Here is a 27,721-nt window from a genome sequence, read left to right as displayed (position 1 = left end):
ATGCCATGACATGTTGTATATCATTCGATCCGTGTCGTCGGGCTAAACGCATCTAAGGCGTTTTCATCGCTCTAGCATGCGTCTATCAACAGTTATTCGCGAAAAAAAAACTGTTTATGTACCTACCCTTCGTGACGTGAGATGACCTCAGGGACATAAACACTAAGCAGGAGTCACTGGTGCTATTTTCACGTTCAGTGTGTCCAGTCATAGTTACTTGTAATGCAGTGTTCGAGAGTGTTTGGAATGCGTTCGTTCAAAAGAGGCGCCTTTCAGTTGTCTCCCATTAACTTATAATGGTCGCAATGGGAGGTCGCAAAGTTGACCTGACCCTAGGCCACCGATATCGAAATTCAGAGATCTCGAGGGGCCGAGATCTCGAGAAATTCGTAGTCCTATATATAGGTACATTTTGATACCTGCTGCTGCTCTCATCAATCGCCGAAAGTTTCAAAGCGATCGGTCACTCGGTGTAGGACTCCAGAATGATATGCGAAAAGACCTTGATAGACCGAATGATATGCGGCACACACGCTCGTTGTTTCGGCGAGGGTCTGGCTCAGTTTGGAAGGGGACGGCGAGCAGAAGCGGCGGAACACCTTCAATTGGGGGGGGGGGGCACTGCCGACTTTTCGTCCCATTCTTTCCATGCAACGCCCATAGGGCTAATGTTAAAATGGCAAAATCAAGCCCCCCCCGTTCCGCCGCCTATGACGGCGAGGGGGTTCCACCAACCGCTTCGGTCGTGTGTAGAAAAATAGCGATTGTTACAGAGATTGTTACAGCCTAATGTTTACGCAAATATGCCTAAATGGGGAGCGATTATATTGTATTCTGTATAAGGTTGTCACGTACCTACCTGCGGGTAGGTAGACGTTACGCATGCAGCTCCCATTGCATGCGTTGCGAATCGGCGCTCTCGGCAAACAACATTTGTCCGGGACTAGCCTGGTGCGAGTCGATCTGATGATCATTGGCACCAACCGCATTGTCCGGTCAGGTCAGGTCACTGACCTATGACGTCATACGTGAACCGCTGCACGGTCCTCAGATGTCGCAACTTCGCAACGCCCTCATTGCCAGGACAGGTTTCACAAGCAGATGCAACTTACAGGACCTAATATCCTCCAGAGGTCTTTCAACTTTTATATCTCGGATTTTTCCTAAAGGTCACACGACTTCAGGTCGGTCAGGTGACTTCACCATCATAAGTCAACGGTGAAAAACAAAAACTGCTATTTTGGCGCCGGAAACGATCTCAAGCACACGGAATCATGATTTCATGCACTCCTTTCAAGGTCCGATGTTTCACTTTCGCATTGCTGACCTTGCGTGGCCTCATTTATGACGTCACTAGGGTCATACGAGTTTGTCGTCGATAACTCCCGAGCAAATTGAGCTCGCGAGTCGGGAAAGCTACCAATGGACTCAGGAAGGCCTGCCGAACCGAACGCTGTGCGATATGGCCTCCTTTGACCCGCTTCGTGACCTGGGGGCTCTAACCTGACCTTGACCCGAGGTCAACACCTCATTGACCTTACCCGAACAAAAAGTATACCGTTTGACACGCCTGAGCGAGGCGAATACGATTATGCCGAAATGGTGGCGTTGTTTCGACCGTTTTTTTTACCCGTGCCTTTGGTCACTTGATTGACATGACCTCAGGGGTCACTGGTTGACTCGAGACCTTCTTTTATTCCCACTTCTTTTAAAACACTAATTTTATTGGAAACATCAACAGTACGTATATTGTGTAAAGTTTTGTGTGCAGCACCATGAAGTTAAAAATCCGTAATCACTTGTGGTAACACTCGCATACCTTCAGTGTTCATTCACCGTGGTTTTGCTCTGCCTGCATCAAATAGTCCTCACAGAAAAATCGTGCTGAACTTTTGACGTTGATGTTAGGGTATGACGGCCAAGTATGGATCCAGTGGGTCTTAACCCACGAGCCGCTGGGGGGCGTAGAGTCACCCCCCCCCCTTTACGTTTTGTGGAATATCGCTGAAACTTGATGAGCTACGAAGGTCAAACTTGGCATAGCTTGAATACCTAGGCAATGTTAGAGGAAAGTTTGGTGGTTGTAGCACCTAAGATGACGTCACAGTGACGTTATGAACTGTCGTTTTCCGATATTGACCGTTTCTGATGTCGCTGAGCATGAAGCTCAACAGTATATGAACTAGACAGCACCTGCTGTCATCCTTAAACATCTAAGCACACTTCCAACTAGTTCCTGACCAATATTTGGTCCTTTGTAATCGGTCTCATATATCATATACATATATCGTGAGCAAAGCGAGTGTCGCAAATCTATAATTTGACCTATGACGTCACTGTGACGTCATTTCAAATAAGATCGACACGAAATTTGGACACAACCTCAGCTAGGTATCCAAGACGATGTGTGCAAAGTTTCGCTTTTCTATCTCTTCGCGTTGCGACGATATCGTCGCAAAAGTATGGCTATTCATAGCCCCCTCCCCTCCTAACTCCGAAACGACTGGGCCGATCGCAAAATTCAAACGGCATTTGATAGCCCCGGAAAACTGTCGAACGAAACCTAATTTCATTGACCTCGAGGTCACTGATGACGTAACTGGTCAGGTCAAAGTAAACATCGATGTTTGGCTTGTTTTTATTTTGGGCTCTGGCCGCCGGGCGCCGTCTTACAAGTCAGATCAGCCTCATTTTTGTTTACACACTCTTGAACAGATGCTTTAGATGCCCTGAGGGTACCAAACTTGTACTTTGATTTTCAGGTCAGGGTCAGGTCATCACAGGTCACGGAAATCCTGTATCATGCATCGGTCACGTGACACATGTTTTATGGTCCATTTAGGCCATAGGTTTCGAATTCGATGTCGTTTATGTCATTCGGGGTCATTTGGAGTTGAATTTAGCTTAGGTCAGGCCACTTTCAGGTCAAAATAGGTAAACTTTTAAGGTTGATATTTTTCAACAACAAAAAGGTGTCTATCGGATGCAGTTTGAGCTCAGGAACACGATGCTGCTATTCGTATTGGTGTACGATGTCAAATTTGTGCCGAAAAAAAAATGATTTCAAAAATTAATATTTGTGAAATTTTTGCTATAATGCGTATAACTTCGCTATTTTTGAAGATGTGTGGCTACAACTTGCGGGGGTTGATCGGGAGTCTCTTAAATCGTAGCCAAAGAGCTCCTGTGTGAAATGGTTAACATTGCATATTGATGTCTCAAACGATTTTCTTACAATTAGCTTTTTTTCTTTAACCCTTGCTGGCCGAGGGGGTGCCCCTCCCCCCCCACCCCGCATGGACTTTTTTGCATTGTTGACATTGCGTTACGTTATGTATGACGGAATTAGGGTTATAAAAGTTTTTCGTCAATAACTCCCCGTCGAAGTGGGCTGGCGAGTTGGGAAAGCCACCAATGGACTCGGGAAGACCTGCCGAATCGAATGATATGCGATATGACCCCATTCGACCAAGTTCGTGGCCTGGGGGCTCTGACCTGACCTTGACCCGAGGTCAACATCTGAACTTGACCTCTCCCAAATAAACATCATACCATTCGACGACGCGCCTGAGCAAGGCGAACACGATGGTGCCAAAATCGCGGCTCTTCGGCCATTTTTTTGTGAAGTTATTACCAAAGACCAAACTCGTGCCTTGGATCACTTGAACTGACTTCAGAGGTCACCGGTTGACCTGAGCCCTTAAAATCGGGTACCAGTCGCTGCGTCTCGTAACGGCGCTCACGCTCGTTTTTTTTTTTTCGCGGGGCGCTAGTTCCATCGGGGGCGAAACGGCGGAGGATCGTACCCCCCCCCCCCCCCCTCTCGGCCGGCGCGTACGTTGAAAACCAATGGGTCCGGCGAGGGTTAACGTGGCGCAATTCACCCTCCTTCCCCTACCCACTAGCTCTCTAGCCTCCCTCGTCATGACTCGGGCTAATCGAATGGTTCTTGACCAACGGCCCGAATGAAGCTGATTTGATGATGATTCAAGTTGTTTATAAATATTAGAATACCTTACCTACAATGATATCGAAAATGATTTCTCACATTTCGAGTGATTTCGATAGATACAGTACAATGTAACACAATGAAGAAACTTAGGTAATCGTTTGGGAGTCAAATTATGCTGAAGGAAGAGCGGGAGCCAACTTTTAAGAAATGATGAACTTTGAAGACATCGACTAGCGAGCAGCTGTCATTTCTGATAGGAATGCTCAGAGCATATTTTTATACCACCACACATCTATTCGTAAACTTCGCACGAATGTATCAAATGCCCAGTCAAACCACTTGTTTCTTATCTACGTCTCATTGCTGCTCCTTTTTGTAGAATGCTTAGGTATTTGTGTAGGGGCCGTTTGATTGGTCAGTTGCTGAGATCCTACATGTGATTGGGTTGGTGATGATGGTGTGATGTGCACAGTTTCACTGCTGTAGCCTGTATCTTGTTTGTTCATGCAACACGACCGATAAATAGGATCGTATCATGAATCGCAATGAGCTTAACTATGACTCCTGTCATGCCGTGCCGTGCCGTGCCGTGCCGCTGTTGGGAGCCCCCTCCCCGTCCCCCGTGTGCCCCGCTCTGCCGCCGGCCGCCCGGCACCGGTCGGGCAGCAGGTGCGGGCCGCCGATCACACCGTCACTCTGTCCGCCCGGCACAGCTCCGACGAGGACGCCCGCCAGGCCATGATGAAGACCGGCGGCCGGCTGCAGAACGCCCAGGTGACGCTGCTGCTCAGCTCGCGCTCAGAGATGCAGCGCGTCATCGAGGTGGCCCGGCAGCGCTCCATGGCCGCCCAGGGCCTGGCGCCGATGCCGACGACGGCCATCGCGCCGCTGCCGCAGCCCGCAGCCGTGCCCGTGCAGCAGGCGCAGCAGCACGTGCAGCAGCCGGTGGCCGTGCCGCAGCAGGCCGCGCCCGCGCCGGCACCGGCACCGGCAGCTGCTGCAGAGCCAGACGTCATCGAGATCAAATCGGTGAGTAGAACGAACTAGCGCCGGGTCGGACCTGGCGCAGAGGGGTCAGGTCACCAACCGATCAGAGCTTTAGCAGAGCGGCGGGCCGAGTGGACGGACGAGGAGGAGATGAGAGTTCAGACGGCCGCTGAGGCTGTATAGTTATTGTCCGGTGAATCGTTATGGTATGGGGTCTGACAACATATTTATACCTACAGCATTCCGGGAATAATCCTATCCCGATCAAGCCGAATTGCACAACCATTTGCCGTATATAGATGGCTTTATTGGCTTCGTTCCGAAACGTGTGATGAAACGTTTGATCATATTCATTAGACGCTAGCAATCTCAGCCGGTTCATGTTACGCTCATTTCGTCCTCCGCATCAAATACGATTCGCGGCGAGCTAGGAGCCTAACGGTTACTGAACGCTCCGTCACGTCCCGATCAACATAAGATGCTTTGTCGGTCATAGATAACCCGCGCCCCACTGGGGTCTGCGTATAACATGCCCTACTGGGGGGGGGGGGGGGGGCTATTCATAGCCCCCCCCCCTCCTAACTCCGAAACTACTGGGCCGATCGTCAAAATTCAAACAGCGTCTGATAGCCCCGGGAAAACTGTCGAGCGAAACCTAATTTCATTGACCTCGAGGTCACCGATGACGTCACAGGTCAGGTCAAAGTAAAAATTATTAGCATTTTGGCTTCTTCACGTTTTGGGCTCTGGCCGCCGTCTTACAAGTCAGATCAGGCTCATTTTTGGTTCACACACTCGTGAACAGATGCTCTAGATACTCTGAGGGTACCAAACTTGTACTTTGATTTTCAGGTCAAGGTCAGGTCATCACAGGTCACAAAAATATTATATCATCCGTCGGTCACGTGACACATGTTTTATGGTCCATTTAGGCCAAAAATTTCGAATTTGATGTCGTCTGTGTCATTCGAGGTCATTTTGAGTCACATTTAGCTTAGGTCAGGTCACTTTCAGGTCAAAAAAGGTCAAATTTTGAAGTTACAATTTTTCAACAAAAAAAGGTGTCTATTGGATGCAGTTTGAGCTCAGGAACACGATGGTGCTATTTATATTGGCGTACGATGTCAAATACGTGCTGAAAAAAAAATTGATTTGAAAAATTAGTAATTGTTAATTTTTTGCAATAATGCGTATAACTTGGCCATTTATGAAGATATCTATATTATAAATCCTAAATAATCCGCCGTGTGCGACGTAGTCACTTTGTAGCGCTTATTGCGGCGGCGTCCGTTGACCTACGGCCGTGAAATTTTACAGAAATGTGGGCCACCTTTACACGTAGGTCGTATTAACTTTTGGACATGATGCGGCCGGGGGTGCGCCCTTGGCGCGTGCTCGCGTGCCCATAGGGTTAACATTAGAATCGGCAAAAACACGCTATTTCTCGGGAACGGTAAGGGCTACGGGGGTGAAATTTTCACTGCAAGTCGGACGCGTGCACTCATTTGTCGTATTAAATTTTCGAGGGGGTGGGTTCAGCGGTGTGCACGTGGTGGGGCCGCGACCGGCGCCGGGCAGAAGGCACGTGCTTTGGGCTCAGTTGTTCGCTTAAAAACCTGAGTGAAAATAATCAGACAACGAAGGCCGACACAAGGCACCGCTCGCCAAGGGGATTCGCCAGTAAATACAATAAATTTGTTTTTGCAATATCTCAGCCGTTTCTGGGCCGATTTAGCTGAAACTTGGATTGTCGGTGGCAGTGTAGGGTAGGGTAGGGTAGGGTAGGGTAGGGTAGGGTAGGGTAGGGTAGGGTAGGGTAGAGGATTGTAGGGTAGGGTTGGGTAGGGGATTGTAGGGTAGGGTAGGGTAGGGTAGGGGATTGTAGGGTAGGGTTGGGTAGGGGATTGTAGGGTAGGGTAGGGTAGGGTAGGGTAGGGTAGTGTAGGGTAGGGTAGGGTAGAGTTAGGTAGGGTAAAGTTAGGTAGGGTAGGGTAGGGTATGGTAGGGTAGGGTAGGGTAGGGTAGGGTAGGGTAGTGTAAGGGTAGGGTAGGGTAGGGTAGGAGTAGGGTAGGGGTAGGGTAGGGTAGGGTAGGATAGGGTAGGGTAGGGTAGGGTAGGAGTAGGGTAGGGGTAGGGTAGGGTATGGTAGGGTTGGGTAGGGGATTGTAGGGTAGGGTAGGGTAGGGTAGGGTAGTGTACGGTAGGGTAGGGTAGAGTTAGGTAGGGTAAAGTTAGGTAGGGTAGGGTAGGGTAGGGTATGGTAGGGTAGGGTAGGGTAGGGGATTGTAGGGTAGGGTAGGGTAGTGGTAAGGTAGGGTAGGGTAGGGTAGGGTAGTGTAGTGTAGGGGTAGGGTAGGGTAGGGTAGGGTAGGGTATGGTATGGTAGGGTAGGGTAGTGTAGGGGTAGGATAGGGTAGGGTAGGGTAGGGTAGGGTAGGGTAGGGTTGCGTTCAGTAACATCCTAACTTACAAAGGGCTCGAACAACTCGCATGCATCACCATCATACTTTACAGTTCAATTAAAAGCAGTTACCCAGTTCTACAAAAGTCATACCAATAAAAATGCAAGTTTCTACACCCAAACTAATGCATCCGTTAATCATACATATCAAAACATACAGTTATCACGTAAACCTGTACCTCTAGTCTATATTATAAATCCTAAATAATCCGCCGTGTGCGACGTAGTCACTTTGTAGCGCTTATTGCGGCGGCGTGCGTTGACCTACGGCCGTGAAATTTTACAGCGATGTGGGCCACCTTTACACGTAGGTCGTATTAAATTTTGGACATGATGCGGCCGGGGGTGCGCCCGCGGCGCGTGCTCGCGTGCCCATAGGGTTAACATTAGAATTGGGAAAAACACGCTATTGCTCGGGAACGGTAAGGGCTACGGGGGTGAAATTTTCACTGCAAGTCGAACGCGTGCACTCATTTGTCGTATTAAATTTTCGAGGGGGTGGGTTCAGCGGTGTGCACGTGGTGGGGCCGCGACCGGCGCCGAGCAGAGGGCACGTGCTTTAGGCTCAGTTGTTCGCTTAAAAAACTGAGTGGGCCGGCAGGTCATTGACCTTTGACAACAAAGGCCGACACAAGGCACCGCTCGCCAAGAGGATTCGCCAGTAAATACAATTAATTTGTTTTTGCAATATCTCAGCCGTTTCTGGGCCGATTTAGCTGAAACTTGGACTGTCGCTGGTAGTGTAGTGTAGGGTAGGGTAGGGTAGGGTTGGGTAGGGGATTGTAGGGTAGGGTGGGGTAGGGTAGGGGTAGGGTAGGGTAGGGTAGGGTAGGGTAGGGTAGGGTAGGGTAGGGTAGGGTTGGGTAGGGGATTGTAGGGTAGGGTAGGGTAGGGTAGGGTAGGGTAGGGTAGGGAATTGTAGGGTAGGGGTAGGGTAGGGTAGGGTAGTGTAGAGGTAGGGTGGGGTAGGGTAGGGTAGGGTAGGGTAGGTTAGGGTAGTGTAGGGTAGGGTAAGGGTAGGGTAGGGTAGTGTAAGGGTAGGGTAGGGTATGGTAGGGTAGGTTAGGGTAGGGTAGGGTAAGGTAGGGTATGGTAGGGTAGGGTAGGGTAGGGTAGGGTAGGGTAGGGTAGGGTAGGGTAGGGTAAGTTAGGAGTAGGGTAGGGTAGGAGTAGGGGTAGGTAGGGTAGGGTAAGGTAGGGTAGTGTAAGGGGGAAGGGTAGGGTAGTGTAACGGTAGGGTAGGGTAGGGTAGGGTAGGGTAGGGTAGGGTAGTGTAGGGGTAGAGTAGGGTAGGGTAGGGTACAGTAGGGTAGGGGTAGGGGTAGGGGTAGGGTAGGGTAGGGTAGGGTAGGGTATGGTAAGGTAGGGTAGTGTGGGGGTAGAGGTAGGGGCAGGGTAGGGTAGGGGTAGGGTAGGGTAGGGTTAGGGTAGGGTAGGGGTAGGGTAGGGGTAGGGTAGGGTAGGGTAGGTTAGGGGTAGGGTAGGGTAGGGTAGGGTAGGGTTGAATTGAGTAACATCCTAACTTATTAAGGGCTCGAACAACTCGCATGCATCACCATCATACTTTATAGTTCAATTAAAAGCAGTTACCCAGTTCTACACAAATAATACCAATAAAAATGCAAGTTTCTACACCCAAATTAATGCATCCGTTTATCATACATATCAAAACATACAGTTATCGCGTAAACCTGTACCTCTAGTTTAGCTAAAACTTGGTAGAGTTAGTCATAATAATGCGTTCTATCACATATATTCCGGTTTTTTCGAAAAGTCGAAATTTTTCTGAAAAAAAATGTAAAAATATAAATTTTGAATGTATTATATAAAATTTTCGAAACTTTCAGAATTTCGAAAATCCGAGATAGCAGTTTGATAGCGCAGTCTATTCTGAGTCCTCTCATGCAAAGAAATTGGATCTAGCTTAAAAACTGAGCTCTTGGGAGCGATTGCCGTGGTTCAATGTTTTGCGTCGAAATCGGCCGAACATGGCGTCACTCTGACGTCATTTCCGGCCGACCTATGGTAGGTACGAAGTTCAAATTTTGACACAAGGTGGCAAATTGATGCAGCCGAAGGTACTAAAAGTTTGGCGTCGATACGTCAAGCGGTTTGAAAGTTATTGCAGAAAAACGGGAGGGGGGCTATAAATAGCCCCCCCCCCCTCCCAGTGGGGCGCGGGATAACTAACGACATGCGATTGCACGAATTTCTTCGTTCCTGAATTTTGATGGGGCTCATTAGTTTGTGGTGTCCCCATTGACGACCTCAGTTCATTAGATATGGGACATGTTTCAGTTGAACTAATATTGGAGATCCTCAGACCGACATCTCGCCTGCGTTGTCCTCCGATAACCGATCCGCCGCGCCCACATGCCTGTAGGAGAGGCTGTATTGATTGCCAGAGTCGGATTGCTGAGTGTGCCTTGTGCACCCGCTGCCCTATAATTGGATAAACTTGGAGCGGCTAGTCGTAGCAAACGCAGCAGTTGTTGACAGTCGGGAATGCTCAAGGATGTAATGTAAAGAAACGCGTTATAGATTATAATAGGTGAGCACTTAACCCTCGCGGGACCTATTGGTTTTCTACATTCGCGCCGGCCGAGGGGGGGGGCGGGTACGACCCCCCTCGCCGTTTCGCCCCTGGCGGAGCTAGCGCGTCGCGGAAAAAACGAGCGTGTGCGCCGTTACGAGACGCAGAGATTGGTACCCGATTTTAAGGTCCTAGGTCAACCGGTGACCTCTGAGGTCAGGTCAAGTGCCCCAGGGTACGGTTCAGTTTTTGGTGAATAACTTCGCAAAAAACGGCCGCAGAGCCACGATTTTGGCAGCATCGTGTTCGCCTCGCTCAGGCGCGTCGAATGATATACTTTTTGTCCGGGTCAGGTCAACTTGGGGTGTTGACCTCAGGTCAAGGTCAGGTCAGCACCCCCAGGTCACGAAGCTGGTCGAAAGGGGTCATGTCGCATATCATTCGATTCGGCAAGTCTTCCTGAGTCCATTGGTGGCTTTCTCGACTCACTAGCTCAATTTGATCAAGAGTTATTGACGAAAAACTAATATGACCTTGATGACGTCATAAATGACGTCACGCAAGGTCAACATTGCAAAAGTGACGCATCTAACCTTGCAAGGAGTGCATCAAATCACGATTCTGTGTGCCTGAGATAGTTGGAGATCGTTCCCGGCGCCAGAATAGCAGTTTTCATTTTTCCCCATTGACTTATAATGGTGAGGTCACGAAAATGACCTGACCTCATATGACCTTTAGGAAAAATCCGAGATATACAAGTTGTGAGACTCATAATGGATACTAGATCCTGCAAGTTTCATTTCCCTGTGACATCTCCTCTGGCAGTGAGGGGGGCGTTGCGAAGTTGCGACATCTGAAGACCGTGCAGAGGTTCACTTATGACGTCATAGGTCAGTGACCTGACCTGACCCAAAAATGCGGTTGGTGTCAAAAGATGCGGCTTGGATCAAAGGTCAGGTATGCCAAGTTTCAGCTCTCTATCGCCAGCGTGTTCGGAGCTATCGCGAAAAAGCCCTATGGGGGGGGGGCGGCACCCGCCCCCCCCCCCCCTCGGCCGGCGAGGGTTAAGGTGTAAGCTACTCTAGCCGGACCTACTGGTTTTCTACATACGTCCCGGTCGAGGGATGGGGCGGGTACGACTCCCCTTGGCCGTTTCACCCCTGTCATATCGCACATCACTCGATTTGGCAGTTCTTGCCGAGTCCATTGGTGGTGGCTTTCTCGACTCGCAAGCTCAGTTTGATCGGAGGTTATTGACGAAAAACTTCTATGACTATAGTAGCGTCATGCAAGGACAACAGTGTAAAAGTGAAGCATCGGACTTTGTAACGAGTGCATGAAATCACGGTTTCAGTGCTTGAGGTAGTTATAGGTAGATCATTCACGGCGCCAAAATAACACTCCATAGTCCATACCCCCCCCCCCCCCCATAGGCCTATAATGGCGAGGTCACAACTGACCAGACATGTGCATGGATCCGAGAAAATGGATCTGGGATCTGATCCCACGGATCCTGATCTCGGATCCGTCGGGATCATAGATACAGCTCTTTAATTTATCGAGAGATCCGTAGGGATCATAGATCCGAGTCTAGTATTTTTGATTGAGATCCAGTGGGATCATAGATCCTCATTTATTTTTGGTCAACACAGAAATCCCAAAAGATCACTCGTTATAACTCACAAACGTTCTTATTTAGTGCTTTTATGTGATAACACGTCATAATCCATAGTTTAATGGCACTTATTGACAGAGAAACACTTGGAAGCCTGGTTTCAAATGTTGTTCATGGTGGGATCCACTCAGACCATAGATCCATGCTTTTGGTTTATTGTCAGATCCTGTGAGATCATAGATCCAGGACAATTTTTTCACGCCGGATTCGGTGGGATCATAGATCCGAACCTACAATTTGCCTCGAGATCCACTGAGATCATAGATCCATTACTCGGATCCATGCACATGTCTGCAACTGACATACCTAGATGACCTGCCTTCGGGTGACTTTTACGAAACATCCGAAATATGCAACTTGCGAGGCCTCTAGAGGATAAAAATAAAATAGAATAGTTATACTAGGCCCTGCAAGTTTCATCTCCCTGTGAAAGCTCCTCTGGCACTGAGGGCATTGCGAAGCTGCGACATTTTAGGATCGTGCCGAGGTCTACTTACCTAGGACGTCATAGGTCAGTGACCTGACCTAGCCTAAAAATGCGGATGGTGTCCAAAGATCCGATATGGTCGGTAGGGTCAGGTTCGTTAAGTTTCAGCTCTATCGCCATCACGTTCCGAGCCATCGCGAAAAAAAAATAACTACAGAGGGGTGGCACCCCCTCCCCTTATTCCGAAGTGTTTGAATTGTTCATTGTTGAGGTCGTTCATCGCAGAACAATTCAAGCTAGTTCGTTTATTTTAATTCATAAAATGAGCCGTTTTATGGAAGCAGACTCCATAATTCGTTTGAAGAACAACTCAGATGATGAAATATGAATATCAACCTGAGTAGTTTAAGTAGGGGTAACCTAGTGATAAAGATCAGAGAGGTCTCTCGTAGCGGGAATAATATTGCTGCGATGATTAGGGGGAATAGGTCAAAAATGCCCTAAAGTGCGCAGCGCGAAACCTTCTGACACTCAACCTAACACAGATTACTCAAACCTTTGGGCACCATCATGTAGCTCATTCTTTTTACTACGCTTTGAGACCAAGAAAAGACACCTGCGTGTGGTATTTAACCCCCCAGAAAGTTTTCCGCATACCCTTACAAAAGGACGTTTTGCCCCACACCCTGGGTAATACGCCCACACCCATGTGCAAAGCGCCCCCACCATATCCATCAACAGAACATGATGAACATGGCAGAACTTGACGTCATTCTGACGTCATTTGTGGTCAACCTATCATAGTCTTTGGAATAAAATTTTGTTACAATGTGTAAAATGGATGCCCGGAGGAGTCCTGAAAGTTTGGTGACGATATCTGCAGTCGTTTAGGATATATCAGTAAAAAAAGGACAGGGAGAGGCCTTTTCGGCCCCGACCTACAGGGCGCTACCCTGCACTCTCACCATCGTGCAAAACGCCCCCTTTCAGAAAACTGGGGGCGTCTTGTCCCATGCATCGAGTAGGCGTCTTTCCCCATCTACTCCATTTCCGGTCAACAAAATATTGACAAAAAACGCCCCACTAACGCCGCGCAGCATAATAAATTCAACAGAATGACAATAAAACGCGGTTTTGAGTGATGTGCACAATAGCAAGTTTTGTGATATAAAGAGGGCATCAAAATATTAGGAATCTTCTGTAAAAACAACAAAAACAACACCCAAAACCAACATCAGCACCTACCCACGCTGCTCCTCAAGACGCAGAAACGGAAATAGAGACCTACGTAAACAAGCAGCTGACTGTTCTGAAAGACAGGATAAAACACCCATCGTTCGATAAGAAATACGACTTTTTTCGGGGAGGCGTTTAACCCAGGGGTGCGTTTTCCCCACAGTTACCCTATTAGGAATGTAGCATGCTGTCGCAAGTACAGCATACATATTACATTTAAAGTGAGAATGTATAGGAGAGATTGAGAAGCGAGCATTTCTGGGCAATTTTTTAGTTGGACTGGAGTCTGAAATTCAGAGATCCTGGGTGCTAAACCGCTAGAACAATAATTACCTTTAAACGTTGAAATATTTGAATGGGCCATTGAAGGGCAAATATCGAACCTTTTTGTGTAGCAAGCTTAACTTCGATCCGTCCCTATCTATTGCACTACCATGTTTATTACGACAGTTCATGGCATCGCTCTTTTTTAATGCGAAGATGTTTTTCGGATGCTCTGTGTGCTCTTTTTCTGTTTTATTATTTTCGTATTTGTGAAGTAAACCAAATGTCAAATGAATAAGCTCAGATGACAGATGCACACATGAAAGCTCCCGTCCCCCCCCCCCCCCCCTCTCACCGTCCCGTGCGCAGCGTTAGAGATGTGGCTCATCGCTCCATGCAGTTGCTGTTATGCGGTGCAGCATACCTCTCAGGCGCTCGTGTGCAGAGCCATCTAGCGACCGGCATATAAGTAGCAACGGGCCCGGCCGCGCGCGGGAGCCGATGCGCTCGCTGATGGGTCGTGTGCCGTCGCGCTAGAAGCTGCATTCCGCAAAGTGCATTACTATGACGTGTCCGAGTCGGCATATTGTGAACGGTGTAATCGAGTTGTAACACACAGCATGATCATAGATATGCCGAGCATGAAAGCATGAACAGTGAACACCCATAGCGACGCGTGCAGTTATTTCCCAATATCATCCGCAAAGCGCCGTATCACTCCACATCGAATGCAGATTGTTGTCGTGATTGCAACCGCTGTGAAACGTTCCAGACCGATGATGGGGATCGAAAGTTTCAGAGTTTTCGAGGGTCATACCTAAAATAGTGAACAACCTGCACACATTGGGCATACCTATATGTAGACGGTTCGATTTATTAACCGTTAAAATATGGTAGGAAACGCGAGTCAGAAGTCATGACTTCGATCAGAATGGATGCATTTCAAGGAATGTCCAGTATTTTGTACGTTTAAGATCTTTTTACATAACATAAGTATATTTTATATTTGGTATTTGGTATCACCGTCAACAGGTCATAGCCAATTAAAGACGGGTTCAAGTAGATATCTGGTCATCTCATGCATAATAACAGCGTTGAAGCAGTTGAAATTGAAAAGTATGAAATGCTACAATAATCGATATTCATCTCCCTAATCGGTTCCTTGCCTATCTGCTGCCTGATATTGGTTGGAAATCCACCCGTGTATGTTCAGTCTGCAGTGTGCCACGAGACCAATCTAGCGTTGTCCCTCAGCCTATCTGTGTGTCGAAATCGGTCCCTAATTTATCCGCCGTCTATTCTGACACTGTCCGTCTGTCTGTGTGTCCCCAGGACCGCGGTGGCAGCGCCGGCCGCTCCACGCGCCGACGGTCGCGCTCCCGCTCTCGGGACCGCGACCGGAGCCGCCGCGACCGCGACAAGGGCAGTCGGCGCTCGCACCGGTCCCGCTCGCGGTCCCGGTCCCGAGACCGGCGGGACCGCAGCCGCCGGGACCGCAGTAGGTCCAGAGACCGCTCGTCGCGACGGGACCGAGACAGGAGCGACCGCGGCGGGCGCAGTGACCGCGGCGGCAGGGAGAGCCGCGACAGCAGGGACAGCCGCTCTCAGGAGCGGAGCGAGCCGCCCGGGCGACTACTGCCGACACCGGCGGCGCGTAGCAGTCTGCTCGGCGAGCGGCCCAACGAGCGGGACAAGCAGCTGGCGGCCTCCTCGTCTGGCGCCTCCACGCCGACGCCGTCCGGGACGTCTCAGGCCGGTCCGACGCCGTCCGGGATATCTCAGGCCGGCCCGACCCCGGTATCGGGGATGATCACCACGCCGGCCTCCCAGCCGAACCGCTGGGACGCGGCGCCGGCACAGCCGCAGCAGCCGCTCATGACTCCGACACAGCTGCAGCAGAGACTGCTGCGCTTCCAGAAGGGTCTGCCCATGGACCCGCCGCCGAACCAGCCGCAGATTCCGCCGCAGCCGCAGCAGCTGCTACTGCAGCATCACCTGCAGCAGCAACAGCTCCAACAGCAAGTACAACAGCAGGTACAACAGCAGCAGCTCCAGCAGCAACAACAGCAGCAGCAGCAGCCGCCGCCGACAACCTCTCAGTCCATGCTGTCCGGCCCTGGGGTGCCCCCGAACGGTTTCATGAACCAGCCGCCACCGGCAGCGGCCGCCCCGCCGGCACCGTCCCCACCAGAGGGCGTGCGTGCCATGCCGCCGTCCGAGGATCAGAACGACGGCGGCGCGGTCGCCGTGCGGAACATGCCCATGCACGCGTCCTACCGGGACGTGCGCGACCTGTTCCGAGGAATCTACGTCGGCCAGAGCGGCATCAAGATGATCCACGACGAGCGCGGCCGGCGCACCGGCACTGCCTACGTCAACTTCCGCTCCATGTACGATCGACTCAAGGGCCTGGAGCGGTCCGGCAGCTTCATCCGCGCCGCTAGGGTGGTGGTGACTCCTCTGGACGGCGCAGAGTTCGCCAAGGCCATCGACGCGTACCGTCCCGAGATGGGGCCACGTCGGAACTCTTCTGATAACGGCCCGCCGCGCGCTCGCTCGCCCGGCAGAGACGACAAGCCGGGCGTGCCGGAGCCGCGCAAGGGTCTGCTGGAGCACCCTGCCGGCGGGCCGCCGTCGGCCGGGCCGGATCAGGCGGCGCGCGGCGGCGACGACGTGCCGCCGGAGCTGGCCATGGCCCGCCGCAGCCTGGCAATGCGCGCCACCGGGCTGCTGGAGCGGCCGCAGACGGGACGGCCCGAGCTGGACGCCGGCCGCGACCAGCCGGCGCCGTTCGGTGACCGCCGCCCGGGAGAGTTCAGCCGGCCGCCGCCGGGCGCGCACGACCAGCCCTTCCCTCCATTCGGCGGCGGCCCCGGCCCCGTGTCCGATCAGCACGCGCGCGGCTTCCCGCCGCCCACTGGACACGACAGCCCGATGGAGGGCGAGTTCGCCATGGGCCGCGGCGCTGGCCGTGACTCGGCCGGCGGTGACAAGGGCATGTTCGGGGCCGGCGCGCGCGGCCCCATGCGCGGCCTGCTGGACCGAGCCGAGTCGCTGGGACGCGGCGGAGCGTTCGGTGGCCCGCCGTCTCTGATGGGCGACGTGGGACGGCCCGACATGATGCAGGGCCCCGGAGACGCGATGGGCCGACCCAAGGGCATGGAGCAGCAGGACCAGTCCGGTCCGAGGGATATGATGGGCAGGCCGGGCCTGATGGACAGAATGGGCCGCGGCGGAGGCATGATGGGCCGCGATGGACCAATGGGCCGCGATGGTCCGATGGGCCGCGATGGACCGATGGGCCGCGATGGACCAATGGGCCGCGATGGTTCAATGGGTCGTGATGGTCCTATGGGCCGCGATGGTCCTATGGGCCGTGATGGTCCGATGGCCCGCGATGGTCCTATGGGCCGTGATGGTCCCATGGGTCGCGATGGTCCTATGGGCCGTGATGGTCCCATGGGTCGCGATGGTCCGATGGGTCGCGATGGACCAATGGGTCGCGATGGACCGATGGGCCGCGACGGTCCAATGGGTCGCGATGGTCCGATGGGTCGTGATGGTCCAATGGGTCGCGATGGTCCAATGGGTCGCGATGGTCCAATGGGTCGCGATGGACCGATGGGCCGCGACGGAGGATTTATGGGTCGTGGAGGAGGCATGATGGGCCGCGGCGGAGGCCCCATGGGTCGCGGCGGCGGCTTCCCGGGCCGTGATGGTCCGATGGGCCGTGGTGCAGGTCCCATGGGCCGCGATGGAGGTTTCATGGGTCGCGGAATGAGCCCGATGGGCCGCGAGAGTCCGATGGGCCGCGGCGGAGGGCCCATGGGCCGTGACAGCCCCATGTCCCGGCTCGATTCGGGCATGAACCACCCAGAAGACCCGGAGGATGAGATCCCCGAACACGAAATGGAGGACGCCGAGCTGCCAGAGCACGAGATGGAGGACGTGAAAATGTCGGAGGACGGTTACCACGATCCCTACGAGGGGGATGAGTTCGACGACAGCTACGAGGGCTACGAGGATCCGCGCGGGCCGCCCATGGAGCCGTTCGGTCCGCCCGGCCGCAGACCGCCCGCTGGTCCGCGAGGCCCTCCTGGAGGTCCTCCGGGTCCGCCCGGCCCGCTGGGACCCCCTGGTCCTCACGGAGGTCCCCCTGGTCCTCGTGGAGGTCCGCCCGGTCCCCACGGCGGTCCGCCCGGCCGGCCGTTCGGGCCCGGGTTCCGCGGCGGTCCGCCGGACGCCGAGGGCGGAGAGAAGGGCGGCAGGCGTAACGAACCGTCTCCGTTCGTGCGCATGGAGAACGTCTCCTACTTCGCCACGCCGGAGGACATGATTCACCTGATGCGCGACTTCCCGTTCGTCGAGATGTTCTTCGAGCTGCAGCGCAACAGCACCGGCAAGCGGACGGGTGTGGGGTATGTGTTATACGACTCTGTTGAGACGGCGGGGGCGGCCATCGAGCAGCTGACTGGCTCCATGGTCAGCGCGCGCAACCTACGCTTCATGTTCAGCTCCAAGTCGCAGTACGACTGGTCGCGCCAGACGCTGCACGAGCCGCCCATCATCGGGCCGGCTGCGGACAGCGGCCAGCACGGCATGCCGGGACAGCCGCCGCTGGCGGGCGGTCCCCGGCCCGGCCCGCCCGGCGGGCCGCCGCCCGACCGCCGACCCAACCGTGAGCACTCCGGCGGCCGGGACAGACACCGACGGCACTCTGCACAGGACGGCGGCGAGCAGGAAAATGAACAAAACTCCGGCCAGGACGACAACAACGGCACAGAGGACGACTCGAAACCGGCCGAGACAGCCGAGAACAAGTCCAAACAGGATGACACACCTTCGAAAAACGCTCCGACGGAGGCTTTCAAGAGGCAGGACTCTACGCCAAAGAAACCAGAACCGGTGAAAGACAAGCCAGAACCATCACCCTCTCCAGCTGACAAGAAGCCGCCGGGGCGTTCTGCCAACGGTCAGGTGTGCGTGCACATCAAGGGCCTGCCGCCGGCCGTGACGGAGTCGATGGTGGTGGACTTCTTCTCGGACGTGGGCCTGCTGCCGCAGCAGTTACACCTGCTGCTGGACGAGTTCCAGAACCCCAGCGGCGAGGCGTACTGCGAGTTCGCCGACCCGGCGGAGACGGAGCGGGCGCTAACCAAGGACCAGCAGTACATGGGCACGGCCGAGCTGTCGGTGCGCCCCGTCTCTCGTGACGAGGTCCGCGCCGCCATCGGGGACGACGCCGGCGGCGGCGGCGGCGGCGGCGACTTCAACGGCGACGACGGATACGGCTACGACGAGGAGTCCGGCGACTATCCCCGAGAGGAGGAGAGCTACCCACCCCGCGGCCGGGGCTCGCGGTTCGGCGGCGGACGCGGCGGCGGGGGCTTCCCCGGGCTCGGGCGGCCGCCCATGACCCGCGGTCGTGGTCGCGGGCGCGGCGGCCGGGGCGGCGGCGGCGGCGGCGGACCGGTGGACGGCTTCGGCCGGCCCGGGTGCGTTCTCAGTGTTACCAACATCCCCTTCCGCGCCAGTGCCGACGACATCCTGTACTTTTTCGGCGACTTCGGCGTGCGGCCCGAACAGGTGATCCGCAGATACAACGAGCACGGCTTGCCGTCGAGCGAAGCGCGCGTGGCCTTCAACAGCGGGGCGGAGTCGATGGCGGCCATGAAACGACTCAACCGGCGCCAGATGCTGAACCGACCCATCTATCTGGAGTTGCTGTGAGCGACCGCAGCAGCCGGGTCGGAGTGAGAACTGTTAAAACTCTGCTGGTGCCGCATGTGATTGAGAGTTCTGGGCATCATTGGAGGTTTTTAAGTGAGCTTCGCACATGCCAGCGAGATGCCTGTTACTTTGTGCTAGCGAATGAATGTGTTCATACTTTCGCCGAGTTTGATGCGAAGCTGGCATCGTTTGCGTTGTACATAAAGACTGTGGTAGGTAGGTGAAGACGAGGAACGTATCTGTCATTTTGTGCGTTGTGGTTTAACAGGCATCCTGTGTATCATCTGAATGACTGTGTTTGAGGAGAGCGATTGGTCATCATAGTGTGGAAAGTTGTGGCTCTCGTCTCCACCAGCATCTATCTAGGTCGAGCATTGTGGTATGACTTGTGTACAAATCGTATTCAGATGTGTACCTTTCTAGTGTCCACGTATCTAGGGTCTAGGTACGTGTGTTGAAAAGCACTGTTTCTTAATACACCTGATGTGAGAAAAAAAAACTGGACATTTCCATTTTCAGTCGCAAACCCGTGCCCGAGGTGAACGTTCCTATATGCAGTACCGCCAGTACCTACTGATTACACCCACACCGAGTTACTGCACAATGCACATTTATATCAATAGCTTTTCAAATGTCTTCACCGCAATAGAAAAATACGGTGTTAACGCCGTACACACGATTTTGTTCCATTAGATCAGAGTTGCGGTACTATACGGGGACAAAGACGGGTCTTCCGCCTCGGGACGAGTCAAAACTTGTACGAGCGAGCCCAACTATAGATATCCAGGCCCACGAAGGTCCTCTGAACGTGAATCTACCGCCTCCAAACGAGTAGCTGAAACCGGTCAGGCCGGGTGGTGACTCAGCGCGTGCCTACATACGTCATACGGTGACGTAGTATTGCGTCACACTGGACCATACGCTGACGGCTGAGATCCCAGTTTTATGAGGAAAAAGCGGGTCAGCTGTTACGACGTCATTTCAAAGGGCATTGACCCGGGATCCACACCCAAACGGAGAACAGAGGGTCGCTGAACAAACGTGGGCGACATTTGGTGTTCTTTTTAGCCACGGAGGGAGGGAAACACCTGTGCGTCCGTGCATTGCCGTGCCTCTCACGCTGCCGACCGCACACCCCAGGCGGCGCCACCGAGGCGACCTTGATCGTGCACTCGGGCCGCTGGCTGGCACGACGGGCCGGCCGCCGGATCAGCTGGTTCCTGGCACAGAGCGCAGGTTTCAGCACGCTCCCAGCTCCGGGCCTTGGCAGCGCTGGCGGCGCGGCGCGGCCCGAGGTTTTTGTGAGAGGATACTGCGGGACCTTGGGCGGAGCTCAGAAACAGGGACGATCTGAGACGCCCGTGGACCCTTACATGCACACGCCAGCTTCAGTATCTGGCTCTCTGCAATGCGTGTTGCATCTCGTGAGATACTGCTGGCCACGTTACTGAAAAACATACACTGAGATCGGGAGCATGGTTGGTTGTGGTAAATGTGGTAAAAAATGCCTTAGATTTTAACATTGAGATTCAACAGGTGCCATGTGAGCGCTAAGTGGCGCTGGAGACTCAGTCGCGTCAACGATCGCCAGTGAGAACTCATCGTATATCAAACTTCCTTTCACATCCGATACCTACCACAGAGCACGAAGCCCAGTATCGAATGGCCGTGCCTCGGGCCACAGCCCACAGGCTGAGCCAGCGTTTTTGTCTCGCCGGCTCCACACAAAAACCATCAATGCCAACAAAGCGCTCTCCGGTCTCATGCAGAGCGACCTATGGAGGCAAAACATCGCGTGTCATGCATTTGGCAGACGGACGTGTCGTGTCTAAATATGGTCATGGATAGGTAGCTGATGAAAGGGCAGCACTTGTAAAGCATGTCAGTCATTATAGTGCGAGGCATTCTTGAGGATACAGTTTTACTGGTCACGCCATGATTTGTAGACGAGTGAGTAAATCATGCGCGCCTATCTTGCACTTGAGTCATCTATCCGAACGATGCGCCACGACCTACAATAAAAAATGAAGCACACGGGGTGGTGTTTTTAGGTGTATTTTATCACATAAACTAAGCGAACTGATAAGTTTCCGAGCCAACGGAATAGAGTCATCGCATGAAGCCGCGCCAATTGTTCAGGAGGGATCCGCCGGGTGCGTGAAAATTCCAACGTCGACGCTGTCTTGGCAAAACTAGCAGACAGCCTGTAGACCGTCGGCACCATCCGTAGCTCGCAGTCACGCCACACGGAAAGACAACAATTTGCTAAGTTACCGTCAAGATCCGCGGCGATCGAATACACAGAGTCCCGCACTATCGCGCGATAAACTAAAGAACGCGGCTCCGTGGACCTAGCTTGGGATTAGCGCCCACCGTGTCCACAGCCCACACTTATCTTAATATATAAACGCACGGGATTATCATGACCGCCCAGGCTCCCAGGCGTAAAACGGGACACACGTGACAGCTAGTATTCAAAGGCGTGAAACCCAAAGTGTCCCATTATCGCTAACACGCAACAAAGAAACACGCCGCTAACTAAATCAACCACACAATAGCCGAAACGCGCAAATGCGGTCAAATATCACCGTTTTTATATTTGCTTTTCTGGTCCTGTGCAAGCCTACGTCTGACAACATTCCGGCGCGCCCGTGTCGCCGCAGCTAGCCGGGAGCGCGGCTCGGCAGTACCGCGGTGCGCGCCGCGTGCGCCCGCCATGCTCGCCCCGGGCGGGGCCCCTCTCCTGAGCAGGCGCGCGAGGACAGCCCGCCGCCCATCTACAGACCGTATACGCTCTCGTCGCTGTAGGCGATGTACAGGAAAAAGTCCTCCTCGTGGTGCTCCTGAAACGTGCAAATAGGAGTAAGGTGACGTTGTTACTACACTGGGAAGTAAACTTCATATAGTGTAGGTATCAACATTATGATGTAGAAAACAGGAATATGAAACAACTGCTGACTAACTTAATCTGATGAGGTTCTTGCAACAAATTTGGAGAGCAAAAAGATCAATCCCAAATTATTGTGAGCAGAAAGAAACTTTACAAGGATCACACATGGTATGTCTTGTGCTCGTTTATGTAACCTTAGTTTTTAACTTTAACATTATTGCTGATAGGAACTCCAAGAGCTTTTATTGTAAATACAGGCAATAAGTATAAGTCACAAACATAATCATAGATGTTGGAAGTGTCCTAACAATAACCAGCATCCCTGAGAACAGGTTCTTATCAAATGTCAGTGTCACATTACACACAGATATTTCAGTATCCATATGAAACATCCATTCCATACAGGTTGACTGCAAGCTCTGTAAAGGCTGACTGCCCAGCCTCCCACTGCACTGACCTGGTATAGCGTGCCCATGGTCGCTGAGGTCGGAGGGATCACATTGTTGACAAAAAAGAAGAGGGCGTCCTCTGGCCGCAGGTGGATCCGCTTCCTGATGAGGAAGTAGAACTGGCCCACAGTCAGGTCTGATGGCACCAGGTACTTCTTCTTGTCCAGGTCTCCAATCCTTGCCTTAGGGGCCTTCTCCACAATCACCTGGGAGTAGACCAAGACAGCGATTTTGTAAGCTCAAGCTATTCACAATGCAACACCTTAAGCCAACTGTTATTTGTTTATTGGGACTGCAGAACACACTAACTAGCAATTGCTAAAGTCAATCTATGCCGACTATGATATGATCTTGATCTAAATGATACAGTGTGCCCTCCCCTAAAATGCCATGGATATTTTGATTTCAATTTCAATTCACAACTTTGGCCATACATCTACAAGTCCCAAATGCCAAATGTCCATACCATAACCATACCATAACATATTTGAGAATTCTGTAGGCCACTTGGCCTGTTGGTCACGTTCTCAATGAGCAGTGCATGGATCAATCATGAATTTGGTAGCTATCAGATACCATGTTGAAGTCAACAGATTATTCATCATGAATCAGGGACGTAGCCAGGGGGCGGGGGGGGGGGGCATAGGGGCCATGCCACCCCTAAAAGCGAAAAATAAACTAAAATTAAATAAAAGATAAAAACAAATAAAACAGCTGCACCATACCCCAAAAATAGTGGGCCAAATCCAAGGAATCTTCCTTTTGAAGTAGGTACAGTCCACAGCAGAAGTAATGTGGGGTTTCAGACTTCAGTCATGGGTATGTTCTGCTTCTGAAGCTTAGGAACAATTAGCCAGACTACAATGAAACTTTGAATGTAGCTTATATGTATTGTCATTTGTCACCCTTGCAGCTGGAACTTTAGCTATTGACATCTTCTTTTCGATCTCTCTGCATTAAACAATCGCCAGTCAAAGCCAACTGTTGAGATTGGTAAAACCCTACATTACTTTAGCGGTGGGCTGTACTGGTAGGTACCTACCTACGAGACTAGGCCGAGATCCGCAGGGGCGCGGGAACTACTTTCCGACTGGGGGGGCACACCATAATAGAGATCAACCTAGGGTACCCCCAAATCTAGTTTTCTCACCGGTTTTAGGCCACTTGTTTTTCATCCCTCGGCTTTTTCAACAAAAAAGAAAACATTTGCAAAAAAAGTGTGGTATTCCGTCTCAAAGCTGTGGGGGCACCGCCCCCACGGCCCCAGAGTTGGGGGGGCAAGCTGCCCCCACTGCCCCCCCGGCTCCCGCGCCTATGGAGATCCGAGACCTGTGGCCCCTCCCTGAGCAAAATCCTGGCTACGTGCCTGTCGTCGTGAATAGCACTTAAAAAGCAAACTACAAAAATTACAGAAACGAGCAGAATGAATAGGTACTTACAGGAACTCTGTCAGGATACTTCTTTCTGATTTTATCGCCCTCAGCCCGTCTCTTCTCAAACGGGTGTTCTTCTTTGTATTGCCACTTCATGGTGACCACCACAACGATGCGCAGAGCAGAGTGTAAAAAGGATTTACCAATAACTGTCAGGCTGTCCTCTTGAACTAATTTTCGACCGCGAATAACGATAATTTCACGCTCAATGTCAACGCTCACAAAGGCGCACAACGCAATAATCCAAAACAGTGACTCAACGGCCTCAACGGACTCAACACCTCAAGGTCACTCTGACGAACATCCATAACAATGCAAAAGAAATGTAGTACTAAAAACGATCGACATTCATCGTTGGTTCTTGGCAAATTTGGCTTCCTTTCATTTAAAGTTTTTAAAATATTATTAACAGTTGTATTATTTTTTACAATAATCTTATTTTAAGTCTTTCGTAGCTTGTTCGTAGCGTTATTTTTTATCAAGCGCAAGAACATTTCTGATAACATGCTCCAAAAACACTGCACATCAGCGATGATCAGCCAGCTTAACATGTGATTTTTTAATGGTAAAAAGCCATCTCAAGCTTTAAAAACAGAGAAAACCATTTTATTTACTACACGCTGTGGAGAAAACAGCCTGATGCATTTTTGTCGGCAGCTTTATGAAAGTTATCTTAGAAGGTATGCATTGCCTTTTTTATCAACGCCATTAATATGTACAGTAGGTCTATTAAAAAAGTCCCCGGCACCAGTGGGCGCTGCCTCCGCTGAGCCGAACCCCCGTATGCCTGTCCCGTATCGCGCCGATATCAGGTCAGGTAGGGTCAGCGGGACCGCTCGGTCCGGCCCGCGAGCGGTGGACGGGCGGCCGGTAACGCTTTCCGCCAGCCAGCTGTAGAATCCAACAAACGGGACGGTCACCGCTCAGCGCACCGAAACCGGTGTTCAAGAATGGCAGTAGATGTTCATGGCCTGGCCACAATGATTATGAGATACTCATTGTTAGCCCGTGCCCCACAGGAATGCCTTAGACTCTCACGCCCTGTTGGAGGGGAAATGGGGATTGAGCATCATTCTTATACCTCAGCTTTGGACATTTAAGTGGCATTCGAAGGAGCGTCAAAAATAGCAAAAAGAAGAAGAAGAATACTTCTGCCAATTTTAGATCGGGTTAGAGCCAGAGGTCATGGCACCAGAGGTCATCGGTGGTAAAATTTTGCTTGGACAGGGTGCGTTGCGCGCACCGGTGCATTGGGTTTCCAATTTCCATGGAAACATCAACAGACTCGGAAGCTCGCAACGCTAGCGTGGAGCCGAATTCATATCAACCGCCGCAACAAGGCAGCAGCGCAGCGCAGCGTGCTGCAACGCGGGGCCGTGAAACACCGCCCAGAGCTATCCATGTGTCAGGGCAATCCAACCCACGTGATGGGCTCGGCCCCAGCGGAGCATGAAGTCCAGGACTCCCGCCCGGGCCCCCTGTCTCCCCCTAATTCCTGTTATCCTTCCCACTCTGAAATCGACCGAGCCTAACCTAACACAACAATCAGCTCGTTTACCGCTATGTCTGAATAATATTGTCAGATTTAATTAAGGTGAACGGTTTAGCACGTAAATAACAGCAACTGCCACCATCGGTATTATGAGAAAACCAATTGCTTTTTCACAAACACTTAAAAGTTATTAGCTTAAAACTTGCTTGAAATTAATTTTACCAGCCTCGTGTTCCTCTTATCAAATCGCTTCGAATGAATCAAAAGTTGATCTTTAAAGGTCATTTGAAAAATTTGGCCTATGTTCAAAGACATGACCTGACCAGAAATTGTAATGATGCATAGCAGGATATTAGATCCGTATCGTGGAACTTTACAAACACTTCAGATGATTTCATAACTTAAGCATGTCTATCAAAAATAATTATTACATGGCTCATATGTAAGCTGGGTGTGTGATCATGCTTACGAGTATGTTGAACGCAACTGATAATGTTCTGTTGGCCACAATTTCTATATTTAATTTATCCTCCCGGATTTCATATTTTTATTCATGACACATTGACGATGCCGAGAAAAAAAAAACGCTTGAGATACATTCAGTATGAGGAAGGGTCAAGGGTGCTAGATTCCTTCCGTCCTCGCTATCCTCAGGAAAAAACAATCCGCATCGCCCCTAGTCTTCATGCTTCCCTCTCTGGACTGGAGGTCACCCCACCAGCCAGCCTGTAGTTGATGTCGGATCCATTCATTTCCAGGACACATAATCCTCTTCGGGTGACCGTTTGGGAGACGGCTGGACTGTCCTGACAGGGCAATCGTCCCACGGGAACAGTCTCGCCTCCGCAGATCACTGTCGCTGGCTCGCACAACCCAATTATTTACTACACCAGAGCATAGTTATGTCACAGTTCAATTTTCTCCCATTGACTTGAGCGATCTCAAAATTGACCCGGCCTTTCTGTCAACAATGTCAAACTTGCAAAGTAAACGTTTCAAATGCATATAGTGTTGCCCATTGAAATCGCTGAAAGTTCTAAAGCGATCGGTTAGTCGGTGTATTTAGATATGATGAGCACAGGAACTTTCCTTGAGGTAAGGCCACTTGACGTGACATGGTGTTATGACCTTGAATTGAAAGACTTGGGCGGGGAAAATGGGTCATTTGAAATCTTAAAATGCTAGATTTTAACAATAATTGCAAACATTATCCCGGCCAAATAGCGAGTGAGAAGGGGAGCGATCCCCCAACCCCATGTTTAACTCCTATAATTGAGCTAGCTGCTAGAGCCTCGCGGAAAAAAACGAGCGTTTGCTTCGTTACGTGACGCAGCGACTGGTACCCGATTTTAAAATATCAGTGACCTCTTAGGGCAGGTCAAGGGTCCCAAGGCATTCGACCGGTTTTTGGTAAATAACTTCGCAAAAATGGTCGCATTATCGTCATTTCGATACAATCGTGTTTTCTGTTCTCAGACGCGTCGATTTATACGCTTTTTTGTTTAGGTGAAGCAATTTAGGATGTTTACCTGAGGTCAATGTCATGACTCATGTTAGGGCAACACAGGTCACGAAGCTGTTGAAAGGAGGACATGTTGCATAACATTTGATTCGGCAAGTCTTGCAAAGTCCATTGATGGCTGTCCCGACTGGCTAGCTCATTTTGATCGGGAGTTATTGACGAAGCACTCCTATCACCCTAGTCCTAGTGACGTCATAAATGACGTCACGCAAGGTGAACAATGCAAAAGTGAAGCATTAGACCTTGCCAAGAATGTATGAAGTCACGATTTGAAGTGCTTGAGGCATAATTTTAGATCATTTCCGACGCCAAATTAACAGTTTCCATATTTCCCCATTATGCTTATTTAATATATACTTTGCGGTGCGTTCACTGGGGATTCGAAGTTGTCGAATTTGGGAGAGCCAGTGCGTTATTGCCACGAGCGTGCTCTAATGAAATTCAGCGTGCGTTAATATATATTGGTGCACGGCTACCTTCGAATTAACGCACGGTTAATCTCCAGTGAACTGCACCGTTAAGTATGTATTAAGTATAAATGACACTAACGCATTGCGGATTTGCATCATTTTATAACCGACAACCGTGCAGAGATTTACTTAAAGGGACCATCCCACCTTAACATTAGTTTTGAGTTGAGATAGCCAAGTTTGCGGCCAGGCTCAGAAA

At 51.5% G+C, this 27,721-nt stretch overlaps 2 protein-coding genes across 4 annotated transcripts in view; one reads left to right on the top strand and one right to left on the bottom strand.

Moving 5' to 3' along the window:
* Positions 1–19,755, top strand: part of LOC122370990 (collagen alpha-1(V) chain-like) — a 42,802-nt gene extending 23,047 nt beyond the window's left edge. For all 3 annotated transcript variants that reach the window (XM_043347016.1, XM_043347014.1, XM_043347015.1), the window contains exons 3-4: positions 4,666–4,981; positions 14,869–19,755. In XM_043347016.1, the coding sequence (XP_043202951.1) occupies positions 4,666–4,981; positions 14,869–19,266 (4,714 nt within the window). In that variant the 3' untranslated portion in view covers positions 19,267–19,755. The remainder of the gene's footprint in view (positions 1–4,665; positions 4,982–14,868) is intronic.
* Positions 19,756–21,305: 1,550 nt separating this feature from the next.
* LOC122370986 (gamma-aminobutyric acid receptor-associated protein) lies at positions 21,306–24,769 on the bottom strand. The gene is made up of 3 exons (XM_043347010.1): positions 24,045–24,769; positions 22,614–22,811; positions 21,306–22,109 (listed from the first exon to the last, which is right to left on the bottom strand). The coding sequence occupies exons 1-3, from the start codon at positions 24,132–24,134 to the stop codon at positions 22,044–22,046; spliced, it is 354 nt and encodes a 117-aa protein (XP_043202945.1). The 5' UTR covers positions 24,135–24,769; the 3' UTR covers positions 21,306–22,043.
* Positions 24,770–27,721: the final 2,952 nt, after the last annotated feature.

Source organism: Amphibalanus amphitrite, unplaced genomic scaffold, assembly GCF_019059575.1.
Source record: "Amphibalanus amphitrite isolate SeventyFive unplaced genomic scaffold, NRLGWU_Aamphi_draft 001192F_arrow, whole genome shotgun sequence".
Classification (NCBI taxonomy): Eukaryota; Metazoa; Arthropoda; class Thecostraca; order Balanomorpha; family Balanidae; genus Amphibalanus; species Amphibalanus amphitrite.
The sequence above is the reverse complement of the archived record's forward strand: the minus strand, read 5'-3'. Positions and strand labels throughout refer to the sequence as shown.

Coding starts and splice junctions, on each gene's coding strand:
- LOC122370986 (XM_043347010.1), bottom strand. CDS start 24,134: ATGAAGTGGCAATACAAAGAAGAACACCCGTTTGAGAAGAGACGGGCT. Junction 22,812..24,044: donor AGTATCCTGACAGAGTTCCT/GTAAGTACCTAT, acceptor GTCTACTCCCAG/GTGATTGTGGAGAAGGCCCC. Junction 22,110..22,613: donor CCATGGGCACGCTATACCAG/GTCAGTGCAGTG, acceptor TGCACGTTTCAG/GAGCACCACGAGGAGGACTT.